General features: G+C 41.5%; 1 protein-coding gene across 1 annotated transcript; it reads right to left on the reverse strand.

Annotated features, from left to right (window-relative positions):
• Positions 1–3514: 3514 nt before the first annotated feature.
• On the reverse strand, positions 3515–20564 carry LOC120020673 (caM kinase-like vesicle-associated protein). The gene is made up of 10 exons (XM_038964377.1): positions 20470–20564; positions 20044–20175; positions 17899–17973; positions 17170–17308; positions 14450–14570; positions 13222–13297; positions 12806–12942; positions 12549–12627; positions 4154–4241; positions 3515–3925 (listed from the first exon to the last, which is right to left on the reverse strand). The coding sequence occupies exons 1-10, from the start codon at positions 20562–20564 to the stop codon at positions 3515–3517; spliced, it is 1353 nt and encodes a 450-aa protein (XP_038820305.1).
• Between the last annotated feature and the right edge of the window lie 327 nt (positions 20565–20891).

Here is a 20891-nt window from a genome sequence, read left to right on the forward strand (position 1 = left end):
GACAAACTGCACATATTTATCATTGTCATAATCTTTGTGCATTCAGTCACTCTGATGATGATGGATGATGTCACTTCAGTGTCACAGGAAACAGAAGCATCCATAGTAAACGGTAAAGCTGAGTGGTTTATTAAGAGAGGCAGGCTGAATGACATTACATATGACCTGAAATTGGCAGCTCTATTTAAAGGTAATTATGTGCAGCGTTTATCGTGAATGCAGTCACTGCTGACACAGGACCATTGGCTTTAAATTTCAATCATGCTGTAACGCTGAACTTCCGCGATACGGATTGAATAGAGCCCTAAATTTTGGGTTCTGATGGGGTACAACAGTTGAACGAAGCTCATGAGGCATTTATAAGTTATATTCTTCAAGAATCAATGGGTATATATAATTAATTTCTAAGTACAAAAATGTATGTAGCAATTAAGGAATAGCTGTGATCACTGGTCTTTAATTTTATTAGCCGCCAGTCTTTAGGAGGTTCAGGAAACTGACAGTCTCATTCCTCCCAACACAACTTAATGTAGTCATTACATGTCACAGTGAGAGAGCTAGAGAGCATCTCTCAGGCCTAACGATAGCATGGATGGCTGAATACAGATGAAAAGAAGGCCTAAAACATGGGAAGCCTCACTAGAGGAAGGATATCCCATTCCCATCTCAGCCCAGAGAGGCGTCTTTACCCATTACCATTCAGAAACCAATCTGAATCAATTCCAAGTATCCTGGCCAGTAGGCTATCTAGTCTACAGTGCCTACTGGCTAAACACATATCAAATATGACAGAGAGGGCATAATATGAGGTGCCTGCTTATGAGTCACTGGTGAATCTGTCCATCTTTTCAAGTGAAGCTCATGTACAACACCGAGGGCTCGATTCAATTCTTAGCGCTGAAGATCAGCACTATAGCGCGTTTGAAATGTATAGCAATGTTCGCGCATTGGCGGAGACCGCATTCACGGTAAACAAAGGATATGTCGTGTGGATCAGAAATTACCTTTACATTTCAGTTGCGCTATATCGCTGATCTTCCGCGATACGGATTGAATCGAGCCCTGAGTCTTTGCCCTGGATTGGATAGTTCCTTGCCGTTCTAGATAAGACATGTTCTGGCCATGTATAGCACATCGTAGAAAAGTAAATGGCTGAGGGGCACACGTGAGATAGCCACAGATATTCCATGGGTAAACTTTTATTACCATCAAAGTCATGAACTCAGTCAACGAGTACATTACAGAGCTTACACATGAGAAACAGTCAGAACCTACAGGTGACCACTGGTCCTGATGAACATTACATCAAAAACAACAGGTACATCAGAAAGTGCATGTAGAAATGAACAGATGTGGAATACTACATACAGTGGCACTGAAACAAAGCATTGCTTTAGATTGTGTAGCAGTATTTATTTGTGGTCTTAAGAGGATGAACGACACAAAATGGTACATTCATACAACTTATTTCAGATATTCCTGTTAAGCTTTTTGTGGAAATCTAAATGTTTTAACAAAATAAAGACATTGTGTAATGCTATATCTCAATAATGTTTCTGAATATGCATATCAATCAATCAATACCTTTTCGTAGATAGAGATGTGAATAGACAATAGACTGGGGAGCAATAACTTATCTCTGATCCAAAAGAAAAGGAGCAAATTTGATTTGACTTCCTGCATTCTATTGAAAATAATTGCTCCAAATTGTCTTAAATACATATTCCATAAAATGTAGTACCTTGAAAAGTAACCTGCAGAGGGACCCATAAAACACATGAATATACTGTATAAGTGTGCATTATAGCTACTGTGTACTGTTAATAAAACCACTGTCTAGCTGTGACAAGGAAGGACGAAGGCTGTATGGAGGATGGCACTGTAAATACAGTACAGAAAGAGGGGACCAAGTCAAGCATGACTAATATGATCTAGGCTCGGCCTTGTTTGACACTGGCCATGTGTTATTGACTGGCCATCTGGATAGGGTATCGACGGTTCTTACGGACTACAGGCTTTTAACTTACAGGTACGTACATGTACTCTATGGAGGACTGTACTCTATATAGAACACCAAGAGAATAATCACAGTTTCGGCAGCAAGTTGAATATTGCAAAATGTATGGTGATTACAGAGAACTCTTGCAGTACCTTATTATCGACCATACTGAAGGGAGCCAGGCTATAAACCGACAACTATTCTGTTTCATATTATTGTTAGGAATAACTTGAGAATAAGTAAACATATGAATAAATAGATAAATAAATACATATGTTTGTAAATATTAAAGACGTTTTAACACAATTGCTCTTAGTTTTTCTGTTTCCTGTAAGCAACAAAAAACGTGTCAACAAAGCTGGTGGGGGGCAGAAAAGCCTTTTACAGTGGTGCTTTTACACAGAAAACTGTATGTAATAGTTTTCCTTGTCGACTAAATTATAAATTATATTTCTTTATAAATACATCCACGTATTAAGGATGTATAAGAATGAATAAGTCAGGTGAAGTGGTGAATCAGAAACAGAATGTAAAACACATTTTAAAGAAATAGAAAAAGTTAATCTAGTCACATAAGATGGATATGTTAGGACAGAGGCCAATTGTGACATTCATAAAGATGAGCTACAAAATACCTTCATGTTTCCAGTTTAAAGGTCAGTAGGATTAGTATGTTTTTTTTTTTTACGAAGTGCTTAAAAATGTAAAATTTACAGCGAAAGTTAAGAATACATGCTGTTTTTGTTACTTCTACAAAGGTTTCTATATACAGAATCTTTACACTGACAGCCATGTGGTTCTTCCTAAGCAGAAGGATGGTATGGCGTGGATGCTGACTTTCACTAACACTGGGCCTACTGCATCCCCCAGTAAACCTACTAACTGCAGCACAAACATAACTACTGATCAGTGTATACAAAAAATAACAAAGAGAGCAATGGTCACCCCCCCCAAAAATATATTATTGTTTAGAGGGGGGTGTGAAGGAGGAGTTTTACAGATCATTATGTAAAATCAACACTACAAGAGCATAGCCAAGCTGTTCATTACCTTATTGACTGCCATGATAATGGAGTGGAATAATATGAGAGTAGGACGGGGGAAAAAGTTCCCAAACATGTCTCATTAAGAAGAAATCAAAGCAGGTTTGGCATAATTACATTACACTTTCATTACAAAAGGCAAAAGTTCAGAGGAAGATATGCAGCTGTTAGCTATAAAGTAAACCTCCTTTCCCCCCCCAAAAAACAACATAATATGGCAAAATCTGGGCTGCATTAAACATTAAAAGCCCCTGTAAGGCCAGAGGGCTGTTTTAAAAAGACAGAATACATATAAAAATGTAGCCAGATAAATTCAACACTCAGGAAAGATAGCATACAGGCTCTGTGAGATGTTACTAACGCTGCAAGTGAGAGATAAGCAGAGTCAGTGTCACCATGCTAGCAGCTAATGTACAGTGTGCAGGAAGGAGGATCTCTGGGAGTGAAGGTGGCATAGGAGGGCGGTGGCTGTCTAATCCTGCTCATCCCCAGCTTCAGCTGCCGGTTGGAGGGGAGTTGGGGCCTCTCCGTTACACTGCAACAAAAGATCAACCTCCTCCGGGGCGGGGGCCTCCACTGGGGCCTCCGCTGAGCTGGCCTCCTCCTCAGGTGGAGCTGTGACTTCTGCTGCAGCCTGGGGAGTGACATCACATGCCATGGCCTTCATTTCAGCAGGGGGCTCTGTGACAGCAGCAGGCTCCCCCTCAGGAGCTGCAGAAGCGGGGGCTGCAGAGGGGTCACTGGGAGCCTGGGGGTCTGCTGGAGCTGGGGCTGGTTCTCCTGCTGCAGGGCTGGTTGCTACTGCTGGGCTGGTAGTCCCCGAGTCAGTACCCTTATCTGGCGCTCTCAGTCGCTTCATCATGGTAGTGACCCGCACTGCTTTCTGTGGGAGGCAGTCGCAGTACACACTCAACTCAAGGGGCCTAGTTACTATATATTTTATATATTTAACAGAATATGTTTCTAATTCAAAAGCCTTGTACTTTCACCAATCATTTATCCCATTTCAAATTCTCAAGGCCCATAAAACTTATATAAAAAATGTGTGATGGATAGTTTCCTTCAATCTCTCCTTCAGTGATGACAAAATAGAACAGATAAAGAGGCTTACCTTCCACTTAGCTTTGGCAAAGTTCTTCTCTATCTGTGCACAGACATTATCCTTAATATTCTTATTTGAGGCTGCATTTCCAGAAATCCTGAGAAGATAAAGGGGGAAAAGGTAACTTCACTATAGGTTTCCACCCAACCTTTTTATGTGGGTAAAGTACGTCGGATAAAAAATATCACGAAAAGCCTGATGGAAACAGCAAATTTGTTTCCAAATGTCGACAAAACAAAATACGCTAGACAAGGTGGGATCTTTTTGTGTTGATAAAATTAAAATTAAATGGCAGTAAAACCCATTATATCGAAGTAAACTTGGAGTCACGGGATGAAATGTTGTGTGGCCCTCCCACTACGACTCGGGAAAGCATGCAGATGAAATAAATGATGAGGAACTTCACAGGGTGGTGAACGTGCACCGTGATGAGCTTGATGCTCCTTTCCAATAAGGGTCTTATTCTGGTGACATCATGATCAATGCTTGGCTGCTGTAATCTCACTCTTATCCATTAAAATCTCATCTTGTAAGTAGCATAGTACATTTTCTACTTGAAAATTGCACTGTTGGTTAGAGCCTGTAAGTAAGCATTTCACTGTATTCGGTGCACATGACAAATAAACTTTGATTTGATTTGATACCCACACTGTATCTGCGAGCTGTTGGCTAGAGCAATTGTGCCAAGACCAGTAACCAGAGTGGGCACATAAGCTTTATAACGACTTTCATTGTGACAAAACCATTATTAGAGTTTTTTATTCCATTTTATTCCGTATATAGGAATGTAACTGCAAAAGTAATTGTTATGTGCACTATGTCATCACGCACAGCCTTTTATCTGCAACAAGTCCATTTGATGGAAACACATCTCTGGTGGGAGAAAAAAAATTATGCGGATTATTGAATATTCGCATGCAAATCTGAGTGAAACCAAGCCAGTGACAGCTCAGCAGATGGAGATGAGTATTACTAATGAAACAGCATCTATAACAACTATGAATCATGATGGCTCCAACCAACATAATGACATTGTCAAATTTGAGTCCTGGTCATTTAAGAACACACTCTACCCTTATCATGAACACATCATACTCTAAATTCATCTGGTTGATTTTCACTGTGGTCATCTGGTAAATCTCCATAGTACTGTGGTCATCCGGTATATCTCCATAGTACTGTGGTCATCCGGTATATCTCCATAGTACTGTGGTCATCCGGTATATCTCCATAGTACTGTGGTCATCCGGTATATCTCCATAGTACTGTGGTCATCCGGTATATCTCCATAGTACTGTGGTCATCCGGTATATCTCCATAGTACTGTGGTCATCCGGTATATCTCCATAGTACTGTGGTCATCCAGTATATCTCCATAGTACTGTGGTCATCCGGTATATCTCCATAGTACTGTGGTCATCCGGTATATCTCCATAGTACTGTGGTCACCCGGTATATATCCATAGTACTGTGGTCATCCGGTATATCTCCATAGTACTGTGGTCATCTGGTATATCTCCATAGTACTGTGGCCATCTGGTATATCTCCATAGTACTGTGGTCATCCGGTATATCTCCATAGTACTGTGGTCATCTGGTATAAATCCATAGTACTGTGGTCATCCAGTATATCTCCATAGTACTGTGGTCATCCGGTATATCTCCATAGTACTGTGGTCATCCGGTATATCTCCATAGTACTGTGGTCATCCGGTATATCTCCATAGTACTGTGGTCATCTGGTATATCTCCATAGTACTGTGGTCATCTGGTATATCTCCATAGTACTGTGGTCATCTGGTATATCTCCATAGTACTGTGGTCATCTGGTATATCTCCATAGTACTGTGGTCATCGGTATATCTCCATAGTACTGTGGTCATCCAGTATATCTCCATAGTACTGTGGTCATCCAGTATATCTCCATAGTACTGTGGTCATCTGGTATATCTCCATAGTACTGTGGCCATCTGGTATATCTCCATAGTACTGTGGTCATCCGGTATATCTCCATAGTACTGTGGTCATCTGGTATAAATCCATAGTACTGTGGTCATCCGGTATATCTCCATAGTACGGTGGTCATCCGGTATATCTCCATAGTACTGTGGTCATCTGGTATATCTCCATAGTACTGTGGTCATCTGGTATATCTCCATAGTACTGTGGTCATCTGGTATATCTCCATAGTACTGTGGTCATCTGGTATAAATCCGTAGTACTGTGGTCATCCAGTATATCTCCATAGTACTGTGGTCATCCGGTATATCTCCATAGTACTGTGGTCATCTGGAATATCTCCACAGTACTGTGGTCATCCAGTATATCTCCATAGTACTGTGGTCATCTGGAATATCTCCACAGTACTGTGGTCATCCAGTATATCTCCATAGTACTGTGGTCATCTGGTATATCTCCATAGTACTGTGGTCATCTGGTATATCTCCATAGTACTGTGGTCATCGGTATATCTCCATAGTACTGTGGTCATCCAGTATATCTCCATAGTACTGTGGTCATCTGGTATATCTCCATAGTACTGTGGTCATACGGTATATCTCCATAGTACTGTGGTCATCCAGTATATCTCCATAGTACTGTGGTCATCCGGTATATCTCCATAGTACTGTGGTCATCCGGTATATCTCCATAGTACTGTGGTCATCCGGTATATATCCATAGTACTGTGGTCATCCGGTATATCTCCACAGTACTGTGGTCATCCAGTATATCTCCATAGTACTGTGGTCATCCGGTATATCTCCATAGTACTGTGGTCATCTGGTATATCTCCATAGTACTGTGGTCATCCGGTATATCTCCACAGTACTGTGGTCATCCGGTATATCTCCATAGTACTGTGGTCATCCAGTATATCTCCATAGTACTGTGGTCATCCAGTATATCTCCATAGTACTGTGGTCATCTGGTATATCTCCATAGTACTGTGGTCATCCGGTATATCTCCATAGTACTGTGGTCATCCGGTATATCTCCATAGTACTGTGGTCATCTGGTATATCTCCATAGTACTGTGGTCATCCGGTATATCTCCATAGTACTGTGGTCATCTGGTATATCTCCATAGTACTGTGGTCATCTGGTATATCTCCATAGTACTGTGGTCATCCGGTATATCTCCATAGTACTGTGGTCATCTGGTATATCTCCATAGTACTGTGGTCATCCAGTATATCTCCATAGTACTGTGGTCATCTGGTATATCTCCATAGTACTGTGGTCATCCGGTATATATCCATAGTACTGTGGTCATCTGGTATATCTCCATAGTACTGTGGTCATCCGGTATATCTCCATAGTACTGTGGTCATCCAGTATATCTCCAGAGTACTGTGGTCATCCGGTATATCTCCATAGTACTGTTTGGACATCTGGTATATCTCCATAGTACTGTGGTCATCCAGTATATCTCCATAGTACTGTGGTCATCCGGTATATCTCCATAGTACTGTGGTCATCCAGTATATCTCCATAGTACTGTGGTCATCCAGTATATCTCCATAGTACTGTGGTCATCTGGTATATCTCCACAGTACTGTGGTCATACGGTATATATCCATAGTACTGTGGTCATCCAGTATATCTCCATAGTACTGTGGTCATCTGGTATAAATCCGTAGTACTGTGGTCATCCAGTATATCTCCATAGTACTGTGGTCATCCGGTATATCTCCATAGTACTGTGGTCATCTGGTATAAATCCGTAGTACTGTGGTCATCCAGTATATCTCCATAGTACTGTGGTCATCTGGTATATCTCCACAGTACTGTGGTCATCCAGTATATCTCCATAGTACTGTGGTCATCCGGCATATCTCCATAGTACTGTGGTCATCTGGTATATCTCCATAGTACTGTGGTCATCCGGTATATCTCCATAGTACTGTGGTCATCCAGTATATCTCCATAGTACTGTGGTCATCCGGTATATCTCCATAGTACTGTGGTCATCTGGTATATCTCCACAGTACTGTGGTCATCCAGTATATCTCCATAGTACTGTGGTCATCTGGTATATCTCCATAGTACTGTGGTCATCTGGTATATCTCCACAGTACTGTGGTCATCCAGTATATCTCCATAGTACTGTGGTCATCCAGTATATCTCCATAGTACTGTGGTCATCCAGTATATCTCCATAGTACTGTGGTCATCTGGTATATCTCCATAGTACTGTGGTCATCTGGTATATCTCCATAGTACTGTGGTCATCCGGTATATCTCCATAGTACTGTGGTCATCCGGTATATCTCCATAGTACTGTGGTCATCTGGTATATCTCCATAGTACTGTGGTCATCCGGTATATCTCCATAGTACTGTGGTCATCCGGTATATCTCCATAGTACTGTGGTCATCTGGTATATCTCCATAGTACTGTGGTCATCCGGTATATCTCCATAGTACTGTGGTCATCTGGTATATCTCCATAGTACTGTGGTCATCTGGTATATCTCCATAGTACTGTGGTCATCCGGTATATCTCCATAGTACTGTGGTCATCTGGTATATCTCCATAGTACTGTGGTCATCCAGTATATCTCCATAGTACTGTGGTCATCTGGTATATCTCCATAGTACTGTGGTCATCCGGTATATATCCATAGTACTGTGGTCATCTGGTATATCTCCATAGTACTGTGGTCATCCGGTATATCTCCATAGTACTGTGGTCATCCAGTATATCTCCATAGTACTGTGGTCATCCGGTATATCTCCATAGTACTGTGGTCATCCGGTATATCTCCATAGTACTGTGGTCATCCGGTATATATCCATAGTACTGTGGTCATCCGGTATATATCCATAGTACTGTGGTCATCCGGTATATCTCCACAGTACTGTGGTCATCCAGTATATCTCCATAGTACTGTGGTCATCCGGTATATCTCCATAGTACTGTGGTCATCTGGTATATCTCCATAGTACTGTGGTCATCCGGTATATCTCCACAGTACTGTGGTCATCCAGTATATCTCCATAGTACTGTGGTCATCCAGTATATCTCCATAGTACTGTGGTCATCTGGTATATCTCCATAGTACTGTGGTCATCCGGTATATCTCCATAGTACTGTGGTCATCCGGTATATCTCCATAGTACTGTGGTCATCTGGTATATCTCCATAGTACTGTGGTCATCCGGTATATCTCCATAGTACTGTGGTCATCTGGTATATCTCCATAGTACTGTGGTCATCTGGTATATCTCCATAGTACTGTGGTCATCCGGTATATCTCCATAGTACTGTGGTCATCTGGTATATCTCCATAGTACTGTGGTCATCCAGTATATCTCCATAGTACTGTGGTCATCTGGTATATCTCCATAGTACTGTGGTCATCCGGTATATATCCATAGTACTGTGGTCATCTGGTATATCTCCATAGTACTGTGGTCATCCGGTATATCTCCATAGTACTGTGGTCATCCAGTATATCTCCAGAGTACTGTGGTCATCCGGTATATCTCCATAGTACTGTTTGGACATCTGGTATATCTCCATAGTACTGTGGTCATCCAGTATATCTCCATAGTACTGTGGTCATCCGGTATATCTCCATAGTACTGTGGTCATCCAGTATATCTCCATAGTACTGTGGTCATCCAGTATATCTCCATAGTACTGTGGTCATCTGGTATATCTCCACAGTACTGTGGTCATACGGTATATATCCATAGTACTGTGGTCATCCAGTATATCTCCATAGTACTGTGGTCATCTGGTATAAATCCGTAGTACTGTGGTCATCCAGTATATCTCCATAGTACTGTGGTCATCCGGTATATCTCCATAGTACTGTGGTCATCTGGTATAAATCCGTAGTACTGTGGTCATCCAGTATATCTCCATAGTACTGTGGTCATCTGGTATATCTCCACAGTACTGTGGTCATCCAGTATATCTCCATAGTACTGTGGTCATCCGGCATATCTCCATAGTACTGTGGTCATCTGGTATATCTCCATAGTACTGTGGTCATCCGGTATATCTCCATAGTACTGTGGTCATCCAGTATATCTCCATAGTACTGTGGTCATCCGGTATATCTCCATAGTACTGTGGTCATCTGGTATATCTCCACAGTACTGTGGTCATCCAGTATATCTCCATAGTACTGTGGTCATCTGGTATATCTCCATAGTACTGTGGTCATCTGGTATATCTCCACAGTACTGTGGTCATCCAGTATATCTCCATAGTACTGTGGTCATCCAGTATATCTCCATAGTACTGTGGTCATCTGGTATATCTCCATAGTACTGTGGTCATCCGGTATATCTCCATAGTACTGTGGTCATCCGGTATATCTCCATAGTACTGTGGTCATCCGGTATATCTCCATAGTACTGTGGTCATCCGGTATATCTCCATAGTACTGTGGTCATCCGGTATATCTCCATAGTACTGTGGTCATCCGGTATATCTCCATAGTACTGTGGTCATCTGGTATATCTCCATAGTACTGTGGTCATCCGGTATATCTCCATAGTACTGTGGTCATCTGGTATATCTCCATAGTACTGTGGTCATCTGGTATATCTCCATAGTACTGTGGTCATCCGGTATATCTCCATAGTACTGTGGTCATCTGGTATATCTCCATAGTACTGTGGTCATCCAGTATATCTCCATAGTACTGTGGTCATCTGGTATATCTCCATAGTACTGTGGTCATCCGGTATATATCCATAGTACTGTGGTCATCTGGTATATCTCCATAGTACTGTGGTCATCCGGTATATCTCCATAGTACTGTGGTCATCCAGTATATCTCCATAGTACTGCGGTCATCCAGTATATCTCCATAGTACTGTGGTCATCCGGTATATCTCCATAGTACTGTGGTCATCTGGTATATCTCCATAGTACTGTGGTCATCCGGTATATCTCCATAGTACTGTGGTCATCGGTATATCTCCATAGTACTGTGGTTATCGGTATATCTCCACAGTACTGTGGTCATCCAGTATATCTCCATAGTACTGTGGTCATCCGGTATATCCCCATAGTACTGTTTGGACATCTGGTATATCTCCATAGTACTGTGGTCATCCAGTATATCTCCATAGTACTGTGGTCATCCGGTATATCTCCATAGTACTGTGGTCATCCAGTATATCTCCATAGTACTGTGGTCATCCAGTATATCTCCATAGTACTGTGGTCATCTGGTATATCTCCATAGTACTGTGGTCATCCGGTATATATCCATAGTACTGTGGTCATCCAGTATATCTCCATAGTACTGTGGTCATCTGGTATAAATCCGTAGTACTGTGGTCATCCAGTATATCTCCATAGTACTGTGGTCATCCGGTATATCTCCATAGTACTGTGGTCATCTGGTATAAATCCGTAGTACTGTGGTCATCCAGTATATCTCCATAGTACTGTGTTCATCCGGTATATCTCCATAGTACTGTGGTCATCTGGTATATCTCCACAGTACTGTGGTCATCCAGTATATCTCCATAGTACTGTGGTCATCCGGTATATCTCCATAGTACTGTGGTCATCTGGTATATCTCCATAGTACTGTGGTCATCTGGTATATCTCCACAGTACTGTGGTCATCCAGTATATCTCCATAGTACTGTGGTCATCCAGTATATCTCCATAGTACTGTGGTCATCTGGTATATCTCCATAGTACTGTGGTCATCCAGTATATCTCCATAGTACTGTGGTCATCCAGTATATCTCCATAGTACTGTGGTCATCCAGTATATCTCCATAGTACTGTGGTCATCCAGTATATCTCCATAGTACTGTGGTCATCTGGTATATCTCCATAGTACTGTGGTCATCCGGTATATATCCATAGTACTGTGGTCATCCGGTATATATCCATAGTACTGTGGTCATCCGGTATATCTCCATAGTACTTTGGACATCTGGTATATCTCCATAGTACTGTGGTCATCCAGTATATCTCCATAGTACTGTGGTCATCCAGTATATCTCCATAGTACTGTGGTCATCCGGTATATATCCATAGTACTGTGGTCATCCGGTATATATCCATAGTGCTGTGGTCATCCGGTATATCTCCATAGTACTTTGGACATCTGGTATATCTCCATAGTACTGTGGTCATCTGGTATATCTCCATAGTACTGTGGTCATCCGGTATATCTCCATAGTACTGTGGTCATCCGGTATATCTCCATAGTACTGTGGTCATCGGTATATCTCCATAGTACTGTGGTCATCCAGTATATCTCCATAGTACTGTGGTCATCGGTATATCTCCATAGTACTGTGGTCATCCAGTATATCTCCATAGTACTGAAGTCATCTGGTATATCTCCATAGTACTGTGGTCTTCTGTTATATCTCTAATAGTAGGCTACTGTGTTAATAATGTGTATTTTCCATACCACTCATGGTTGATGGCCTCCTGAGCAGTCAGTCTCTGATCCTGGTCTACCTCCATCATACGGGTTACCAGGCCTTTTGCTGAAACAAAATAAAAGCATAATCTCAACAAACAGCAGTTACTACTCCTGATGGAATCAGAGAAAAATGATAATTTTTTACATGAAAAAGTAAACAGATGATATCCTCCCTTTTGAATTGCTGTTTACCCAGTAAACTGTCATTCACCCAGTCTCCTGTCACTTCATCTTAAATGTACCTGACTCTGAGATGTCGTCCCAGTATGGAGAGTCAAACTCATAGTCCCCAGCCAAGATCTTCCTGAACAGGTTCTTGTCGTGGTTTTCATAGTCGTCATCATCAGTTTCATCATAGAAAGGAGGGTTGCCTGAAAGCCTGAGGGCCACAAGACAAAAGGAGCTCTTTATCAGCTTGTATTGTTATACCATGTGCATAAATGTCATGTAAAGATATGATTTATTGCAATGGGTAATACCCTATAAATAAGATTCCCTGACTAGTGTTGTGCATAGCATGTGGATTACAGTGATGGTCTCTTTCAGTAAAGTATTCCTGTTGCTCTTCTGTATTATTTCTAATCCCCAGTCCTCTGAGCAGACTCACAGCCAACCCCTCTTGTATATGGGACCCTATGCCGATAATTAAACCACTCACAGGATGTACATGATGACACCCAGGGCCCAGCAGTCCACTGGCATGCCGTATCTCTGTCTCCCAACCACCTCTGGTGCTGCAGGGACACAAACACAGTTAAGGATTATTATTGATGTTTCTCTCACAAATGCTTTTCTGCACTCCCATAAACTACTCCCCTAAACCAAATCTCAAAAATACCCTGCTCCTTCCCCAGACCTTACCCAGGTACTAATCCCTTCCCCGCTCCTTCCTCAGTCCTTAACCAGGTACTAATCCCTCCCCCTCACCTCCCACAGTCCTTAACCAGGTACTAATCCCTCCCCCTCTCCTCCCCCAGTCCTTACCCAGGTACTAATCTCTCCCCAGCTCCTTCCCCAGTCCTTCCCCAGTTCTTCCCCAAGTACTAATCCCTCCCCCAATCCTTCCCCAGTCCTTCCCCAAGTACTAATCCCTCCCCAAATCCTTCCCCAGTCCTTCCCCAAGTACTAATCGCTCCCCCAATCCTTCCCCAGTCCTTCCCCAAGTACTAACCCCTCCCCCAATCCTTCCCCAATTCTTCCCCAAGTACTAATCCCTCCCCCAATCCTTCCCCAGTCCTTCCCCAAGTACTAACCCCTCCCCCAATCCTTCCCAAGTCCTTCCCTAAGTACTAATCCCTTCCCCAATCCTTCCCCAGTCCTTCCCCAAGTACTAATCCCTCCCCCAATCCTTCCCCAGTCCTTCCCCAAGTACTAACCCCTCTCCCAATCCTTCCCCAGTCCTTCCCCAAGTACTAATCCCTTCCCCAATCCTTCCCCAGTCCTTCCCCAAGTACTAACCCCTCCCCCAATCCTTCCCCAGTCCTTCCCCAAGTACTAATCCCTTCCCCAATTCTTCCCCAGTCCTTCCCCAAGTACTAATCCCTTCCCCAATCCTTCCCCAGTCCTTCCCCAAGTACTAATCCCTTCCCCAGTCCTTCCCCAGTCCTTCCCCAAGTACTAATCCCTTCCCCAATCCTTCCCCAGTCCTTCCCCAAGTACTAACCCCTCCCCCAATCCTTCCCCAGTCCTTCCCCAAGTACTAATCCCTTCCCCAATTCTTCCCCAGTCCTTCCCCAAGTACTAATCCCTTCCCCAATCCTTCCCCAGTCCTTCCCCAAGTACTAATCCCTTCCCCAGTCCTTCCCCAGTCCTTCCCCAAGTACTAATCCCTTCCCCAATCCTTCCCCAGTCCTTCCCCAAGTACTAATCCCTCCCCCAATCCTTACCCAGGTACTCTGGGGTTCCACAAGGGTCTTTGATGAGCCCGGTCTCCAGCTTGGCCAGGTGGAAGTCACTGATTACTATTTTGGAGTGCTTCAGGCGGTTAAAGTACACCAAGTTCTCCAGCTGAGAAAAGGAACAGGACGACAGCTAAAGTTTGCCAAAGTTTTGCTAAAGTAATATCATTCAAACATATAGACTTAGAGCAGACTTCATCGCTGTTTAAGGTAGATATTGAAGCAGTCAAACACTTCAGTGTCACACAAGTGCCTAAAAATGAGTCCAATTTTTTTTGTTCAAACAAAGCAAGACCACTGAGTCAATCTTATCAAGTATATTTGCATAATAAATGTGACTTTCAAAATGTATTTTTAAAAAATGGCTCACCCATCTACACACAATTCCCCATAATGACAAAGTGAAAACATGTTTTTAGAAATGTTTACATAAGTATTTGCAACACTGAGACAAGAATGTTAGAATCACCTTTGACAGTGATTGCAGCTGTTAGTCTTTCTGGGTAAGTCTCTAAGAGCTTTGAACACCTGGATTGTACAATATTTGCCCATTAATCTTTTCAAAATTCTTCCAGCTCTGTAAAATTGGTTATTGCTAGACAACCATTGTTAAGTCTTGCCATAGATTTTCAAGCAGATTTAAGTCAAAACTGTAAGTCAGCCACTCAGGAACATTCCCAGTCTTCTTGGTAAGCAACTCCAGTGTAGATTTGGCCTTCTTATTTAGATTATTGTCCTGCTGAAAGCTGAATTCATCTCCCAGTGTCTGTTGAAAAGCAGACTGAACCAAGTTTTCCTCTTGGATTTTGCATGTGCATAGCTCCATTCCATTAATTTTTTTATCGCAAAAAACTCCCCAGTCCTTAACGATTACTGGCATACCCATTACATGATGCAGCCACCGCTTGAAAATATGGAGAGTGGTACACAGTAATATGTTGTAATGGATTTGCCCCAAACATAACACTTTTTATTCAGGACAAAAGTGAATTTGCTTTGCCACATTTTGTGCAGTATTACTTTAGTGCCTTGTTGCAAACAAAACAATGTTTTTATTCTGTACAGGCATCCTTCTTCTCACTGTTTCAATAAGGTAAGTATTGTGGAGTAACTACAATGTTGTTGACTATTTTGGAGTGCTTCAGGCGGTTAAAGTACACCAAGTTCTCCAGCTGAGAAAAGGAACAGGACGACAGCTAAAGTTTGCCAAAGTTTTGCTAAAGTAATATCATTCAAACATACATCCTCAGTTTTCTCTTATCACAGCCATTAAACTCTGTAACTGTTTTTAAGTCACCATTAGCCTCATGGTGAAATCCAAGACCAGTTTCCTTCCTCTCCGGCAACTGAGTTAAGAAGGACGCCTGTATCTTTGTAGTGACTGGGTGTACACCATCTAAAGTGTAAGTAATAACTTCACCATGCTCAAAGGAATATTCAATGTCTTTTTTTTACCCATCTACCAATAGGTGCCCTTTGTGAGGCATTGAAAAACCTCCATGGTCTTTGTGGTTGAATATGTGTTTGAAATGCACTGCTCGACTGAGGGAGCTTACAGATAATTGTATATGTGAAGTACAGAGACGAGGTAGTAATTAAAAAATCATGTTTAATAATATTATTGCCATAGATTGAGTCCATGCAACTTTTTATGTGACTTGTTAAGCACATTTTTACTCCTGAAATTACTTAGGATTGCCCTAACAAAGGGGTAGAATACTTATTGACTCAATTCATTTCAGCATTTGATTTTTAATTTGTTTGTAAAACTTTCTTAAAACATAATTCCACTTTGACATTATGGGGTATTGTGTGTAGGCCAAAGGGAAATAAAAGTTAGTTGAATCCATTTTAAATTCAGGCTGTAAGACAACAAAAGGTGGAAAATGTCAAGGGGTGTGCATACTTTCTGAAGGCACTGTATATAGTATAGCTTCAAAAGTATTGGGACAGTGCATTTCCTTATTGTTGTTTTGGCTCTGTACTCTAGCACTTTGTATTTGAAATTATACAATGATTGTGAGGTTAAAGTGCAGAATGTCAGCTTTAATTTGAGGGTATTTTCATCTTTATTGGGAGAATCGTTTAGAAATTACAGCACCAAAAGTATTGGGACAAATTCATTTATGTGTATTAAAGTAGTAAAAAGTAAAGTATTTGATCCCATATTCATAACACACAGTGACTACATCAAGCTAATTTGCAAATTTGTTGGATGCAATTGCTGTTTGTTTTGGTTGTTTCAGATCATTTTGTGCCCAATAGAAATTAATGGTAAATAATGTATTATGTCATTTTGGAGTAACTTTTATTGTAAATAAGAATATAATATGTTTCTAAACACTTCTACATGAATGTGGATGCTACCATGATTACAGATAATCCTGAATGAATCATGATTAATGATGAGTGAGAAAGTTAGATGCACAAATATCATACCCCCCCCCCCAAAAAAATGCTAACCTCTCACCATTACAATCATTTCTTGGGGGTGTGATATTTGTGCTGGAGTTCAGAGCCAAAACAACAATGTGTATATATATATATCTATATATATACTGTATATACTCCAACCTACAGTAATTCAACACGTCAATTACTTTTAAAGAACCTGTGGCATTTAAAAGAAGGAGTGCTGCTCAACATTCAGGCATTTACAGTATATTGGGGTCCTCCCCTTGACCATCAGAGGCCCCAGGGCTTAGTACCTTGAGGTTCCTGTGGACAATATTCAGGGAGTGAAGGTAGGCGACGGCCTCTAACACCTGACGGACCACATTACTGGTGTCGCGCTCGGAATAGTAGCCCTGGTCCAGGATCCAATCAAATACCTCTCTGCCTGTAGCACTGTGGGAAGAACATGAGCGGCATGAAGTATGGTGCTGACCTACTGTAGATGCTTTGAGCCTGACAATGTCTCTGGATCAAAGCATTCACAGATACTTTTCAAAAATACAACTGACACAGAGACACTTTGAACATGTGAAAATATGGTTGAAAAATTGCATTACTATATATTCCCATAGAAATTACAGCCTCGACAAAATCATGGAATCCACCAAACCTGCTTAATGTGATGATTTCATTCATTTCAACACTGGATTCTCCTCTGATCTCTGATAGTTTACCTTATGACCAGAATTACAGACCCACAAATCAATGCAATCCTGGAGGAGATGAGTATCATATATTTAATGTATCTATGGTAATGCAACAAATCCCCAAGAACACAGACTGATGAGAATATGGAGCAACCAGAAATGAATAATATCTGAATACCAAATGAAGGCTGCAGAAGTGGAGTTCAGAGCTGTGCTCATATCTACATAGCCTCCGGCTACTACAGTTCATTCCCCATGAGTGCATAATCAACACATAGACTCCTGCTGCTGCAAAGACAGGAGCGCAATCTCAACCAATCAGACAACTCAACTCACAGTTCAAGGAAGAGGAAATACTCTTTTCTGGTCTCATAGACCTCCACCAGCTGGAGAATATTGGGGTGCTTCACCCTGGATAGAGCAGGCGACAGGGGGAGAGAGGAGAGTCAAAAGGAGTGTGAGGGGTGGAGAGAGATGGGGGTGCCGTCATTGAAACACATACAGTACGGTATATCAGTACATTAACACTCATGAATAACACACTACAACAGTCAGCCATGCCGAGAGGAACGGCATCCATGTGCAGGAAAGAATGCATCAGTAAACAATCAATTTAATTAAAAAAGGACTGTGAGATCTGCATGCTTAAACATCTTCTTAATGGAGGAAAAATGTATACCCATAAATAATGTACTGTGCTTCATGTATGAGTTGAATGTCTGTTTATGAGGGCCTTACGGTACAAGTCAAAAGTTTGGACAAACCAACTCATTCAAGGGTTTTTCTTTATTTTTTACTATTTTCTACATTGTAGAATAATAGTGAAGACATCGAAGCTATGAAATAACACATATGGAATCATGTAGTAATCAAAAAAGTATTAAAAACATAAATATATACTCCAAATGTTTGATTCCTCAAAGTAGCCACCCTTTGCCTTGATGACAGCATTGCACACTCTTGGCATTCTCTCAACCAGCTTCACCTGGAATGCTTTCCCAATAGTCTTGAAGGAGTTCCCACATATGCTAAGCACTTGTTGGCTGCTTTTCCTTCACTCTGCGGTGCAACTCATCCCAAACCATCTCAATTGGGTTGAGGTCGGGTGATTGTGGAGGCCAGGTCATCTGATCACTCTCCTTCTTGGTCAAATAGCCCTTACACAGCCTGGAGGTGTGTTGGGTCATTGTCCTGTTGAAAAACAAATGATAGTCCCACTAAGTGCAAACCAGAAGGGATGACGTATCGCTGCAGAACGCTGTGGTAGCCATGCTGGTTAAGTGTGCCTTGAATTCTAAATAAATGCGTCTCACAAAGACATGGCGGTTGGAACCAAAAATCTCAAATTTGGAGTTATCAGATCAAAGGATAGATTTCTACTGTTCTAATGTCCATTACTTGTGTTTTTGGCCCAAGCAAGTCTCTTCTTATTATTGTGTCCTTTAGTAGTGGTTTCGTTGCAGCAATTCGACCATGTCCTGATTCACGCAGTCTCCTCTGAACAGTTGATTTTGAGATGTGTCTGTTATTGAACTCCGTAAATTACAATCTGAGGTGCAGTTAATTGCCGATTTCTGAGGCTGGTAACTGTAATGAACTTATCCTCTGCAGCAGAGGTAACTCTGATTTTCCTTTCCTCTGGTGGTCCTCATGAGAGACAGTTTCATCATAGCGCTTGATGGTGATGAACAATGCAGAGTGTAACACTTAAGATGTTAGACAACATGGAAACCATTGGCCGTATGTGGTAGGTGTGCTGCTGGCTTTCAATGGTGCTTCAGGGGATTGGACTGACAGACTGGTATATTTTCCAGTCACTGAAAGTAATGGCCACCAACCACAAGAAAATAAATAAAATCCTCCTGTTCGAGAATTTGAAGAAACCAATTGAAATTGCAAGCCCGATGAAGGTCATGCTTTAGTATATTGGGAGAAAAGACTCCACGGTATTAGATAACCCTTCAAGAAATGACACTTTCATCTTCCATTATGTACATTGGCTTTTTCATCTGTGTTCTTTGAGTTCCCTGCTGCCTGTAACAAATTGTTTGATAAGGCTCAGGTTATGCTAATGTTGGTTTTACTGGAGAGGGATGTGATGAAAGAGAGGCTGCCACAGAATGATGAATAAGGAGCCTAATGGGAGAAAGATAGTTGGAGATAAACACTGTTGGAGAAAATAATGCTACCCAGTGTGATCATTCACTGGGATGATGTTTGCTTTCCTTTTTCATAAAAAATGCTACAGACATTTCTCTGTTCTTCGCTCTAATGGATGTCCACTGTGCGCATTCTGTCTTTCAAAAGATGAAGTGTATAGAAACAAAACATCTTATTCCTCATAGAGATTACACATTCACATAGCCTACAGGAATAATAAACCATCTGTTATAAAACAAAATTCATTTACAGAGAATAGTTTTGTGAACGCAGACACAAAATGACAGATGGCAGAGTTTAAAGTTGATTAAAGCAACTCACATCTTTAAAATGAGGATCTCATTTTTTGCAGCCTTCCGAACTTTCCTCCCATCCTTTTTCAAGAACTTTTTACAAGTAAACATTTTCAGTGTGTTTTTGTCCTTGGCCCTGAAGATCTCACAGAACTCCTCCCTGAAAAAGAAATGCACAAAATCACACATTTATAAACATCCAAAGTAAACGTAAATGGGGTTCTAAATTAGTAAAGCCTTGATTATGATTTTATCATTATGGCTATGGAAACAGCCTTCCTATACATTGTAGGTGGACTTGAATAACACATTTGTCCTTATTGATTTTTTACTTAGTACATTTTCAAATAATCTGGTGCCATACACAAAGGAAAAACACAGACTAGAGGGTTGATGGTGGGTTTCCTGTATTTCCTGTTTGTTCAGTCTGGTGGACCACTAGCAGCATACTTACGATTTAACAATCTGTCCCAGGTCATATTTATCAGTCACCTCAGAGGGATTGTTGTAATCCTTCTTTTCCCCGAGCGTTAAACAGCCAAATGGCATGGCCACTCTTGCCCTGAAAGAGAGAGAGAGATCGAAAGACCTGGAATCATGTAATGAATGTCACACGCTATTTACCATGACTGTACATTATTACACACCACATCAAACAGGATCCCTAAACCATGAAACATGGCACCAGTGGCGAGAAAGAGGGACTGACTGCTGGCCAACGCCAGCAGACAGTATGGTACGACTTTTGAGCCGATTGTTTCACGTGGCTACTGTAACAAGCCTTTGATAATCTTCTATTAACAAAAGCACATTTTGATGAGCTGCAGAGCATGATGCAAGGAGCTGCTAGGCGACTCAACTTTAAAAGCAGCAGGC

This window comes from Salvelinus namaycush, chromosome 2, assembly GCF_016432855.1.
Source record: "Salvelinus namaycush isolate Seneca chromosome 2, SaNama_1.0, whole genome shotgun sequence".
NCBI lineage: Eukaryota > Metazoa > Chordata > Actinopteri > Salmoniformes > Salmonidae > Salvelinus > Salvelinus namaycush.

Coding starts and splice junctions, on each gene's coding strand:
- LOC120020673 (XM_038964377.1), bottom strand. CDS start 20,564: ATGCCATTTGGCTGTTTAACGCTCGGGGAAAAGAAGGATTACAACAAT. Junction 12,943..13,221: donor GGTGTCATCATGTACATCCT/GTGAGTGGTTTA, acceptor TGTGGCCCTCAG/GCTTTCAGGCAACCCTCCTT. Junction 4,242..12,548: donor GAGGCCATCAACCATGAGTG/GTATGGAAAATA, acceptor TTATCTTCTCAG/GATTTCTGGAAATGCAGCCT.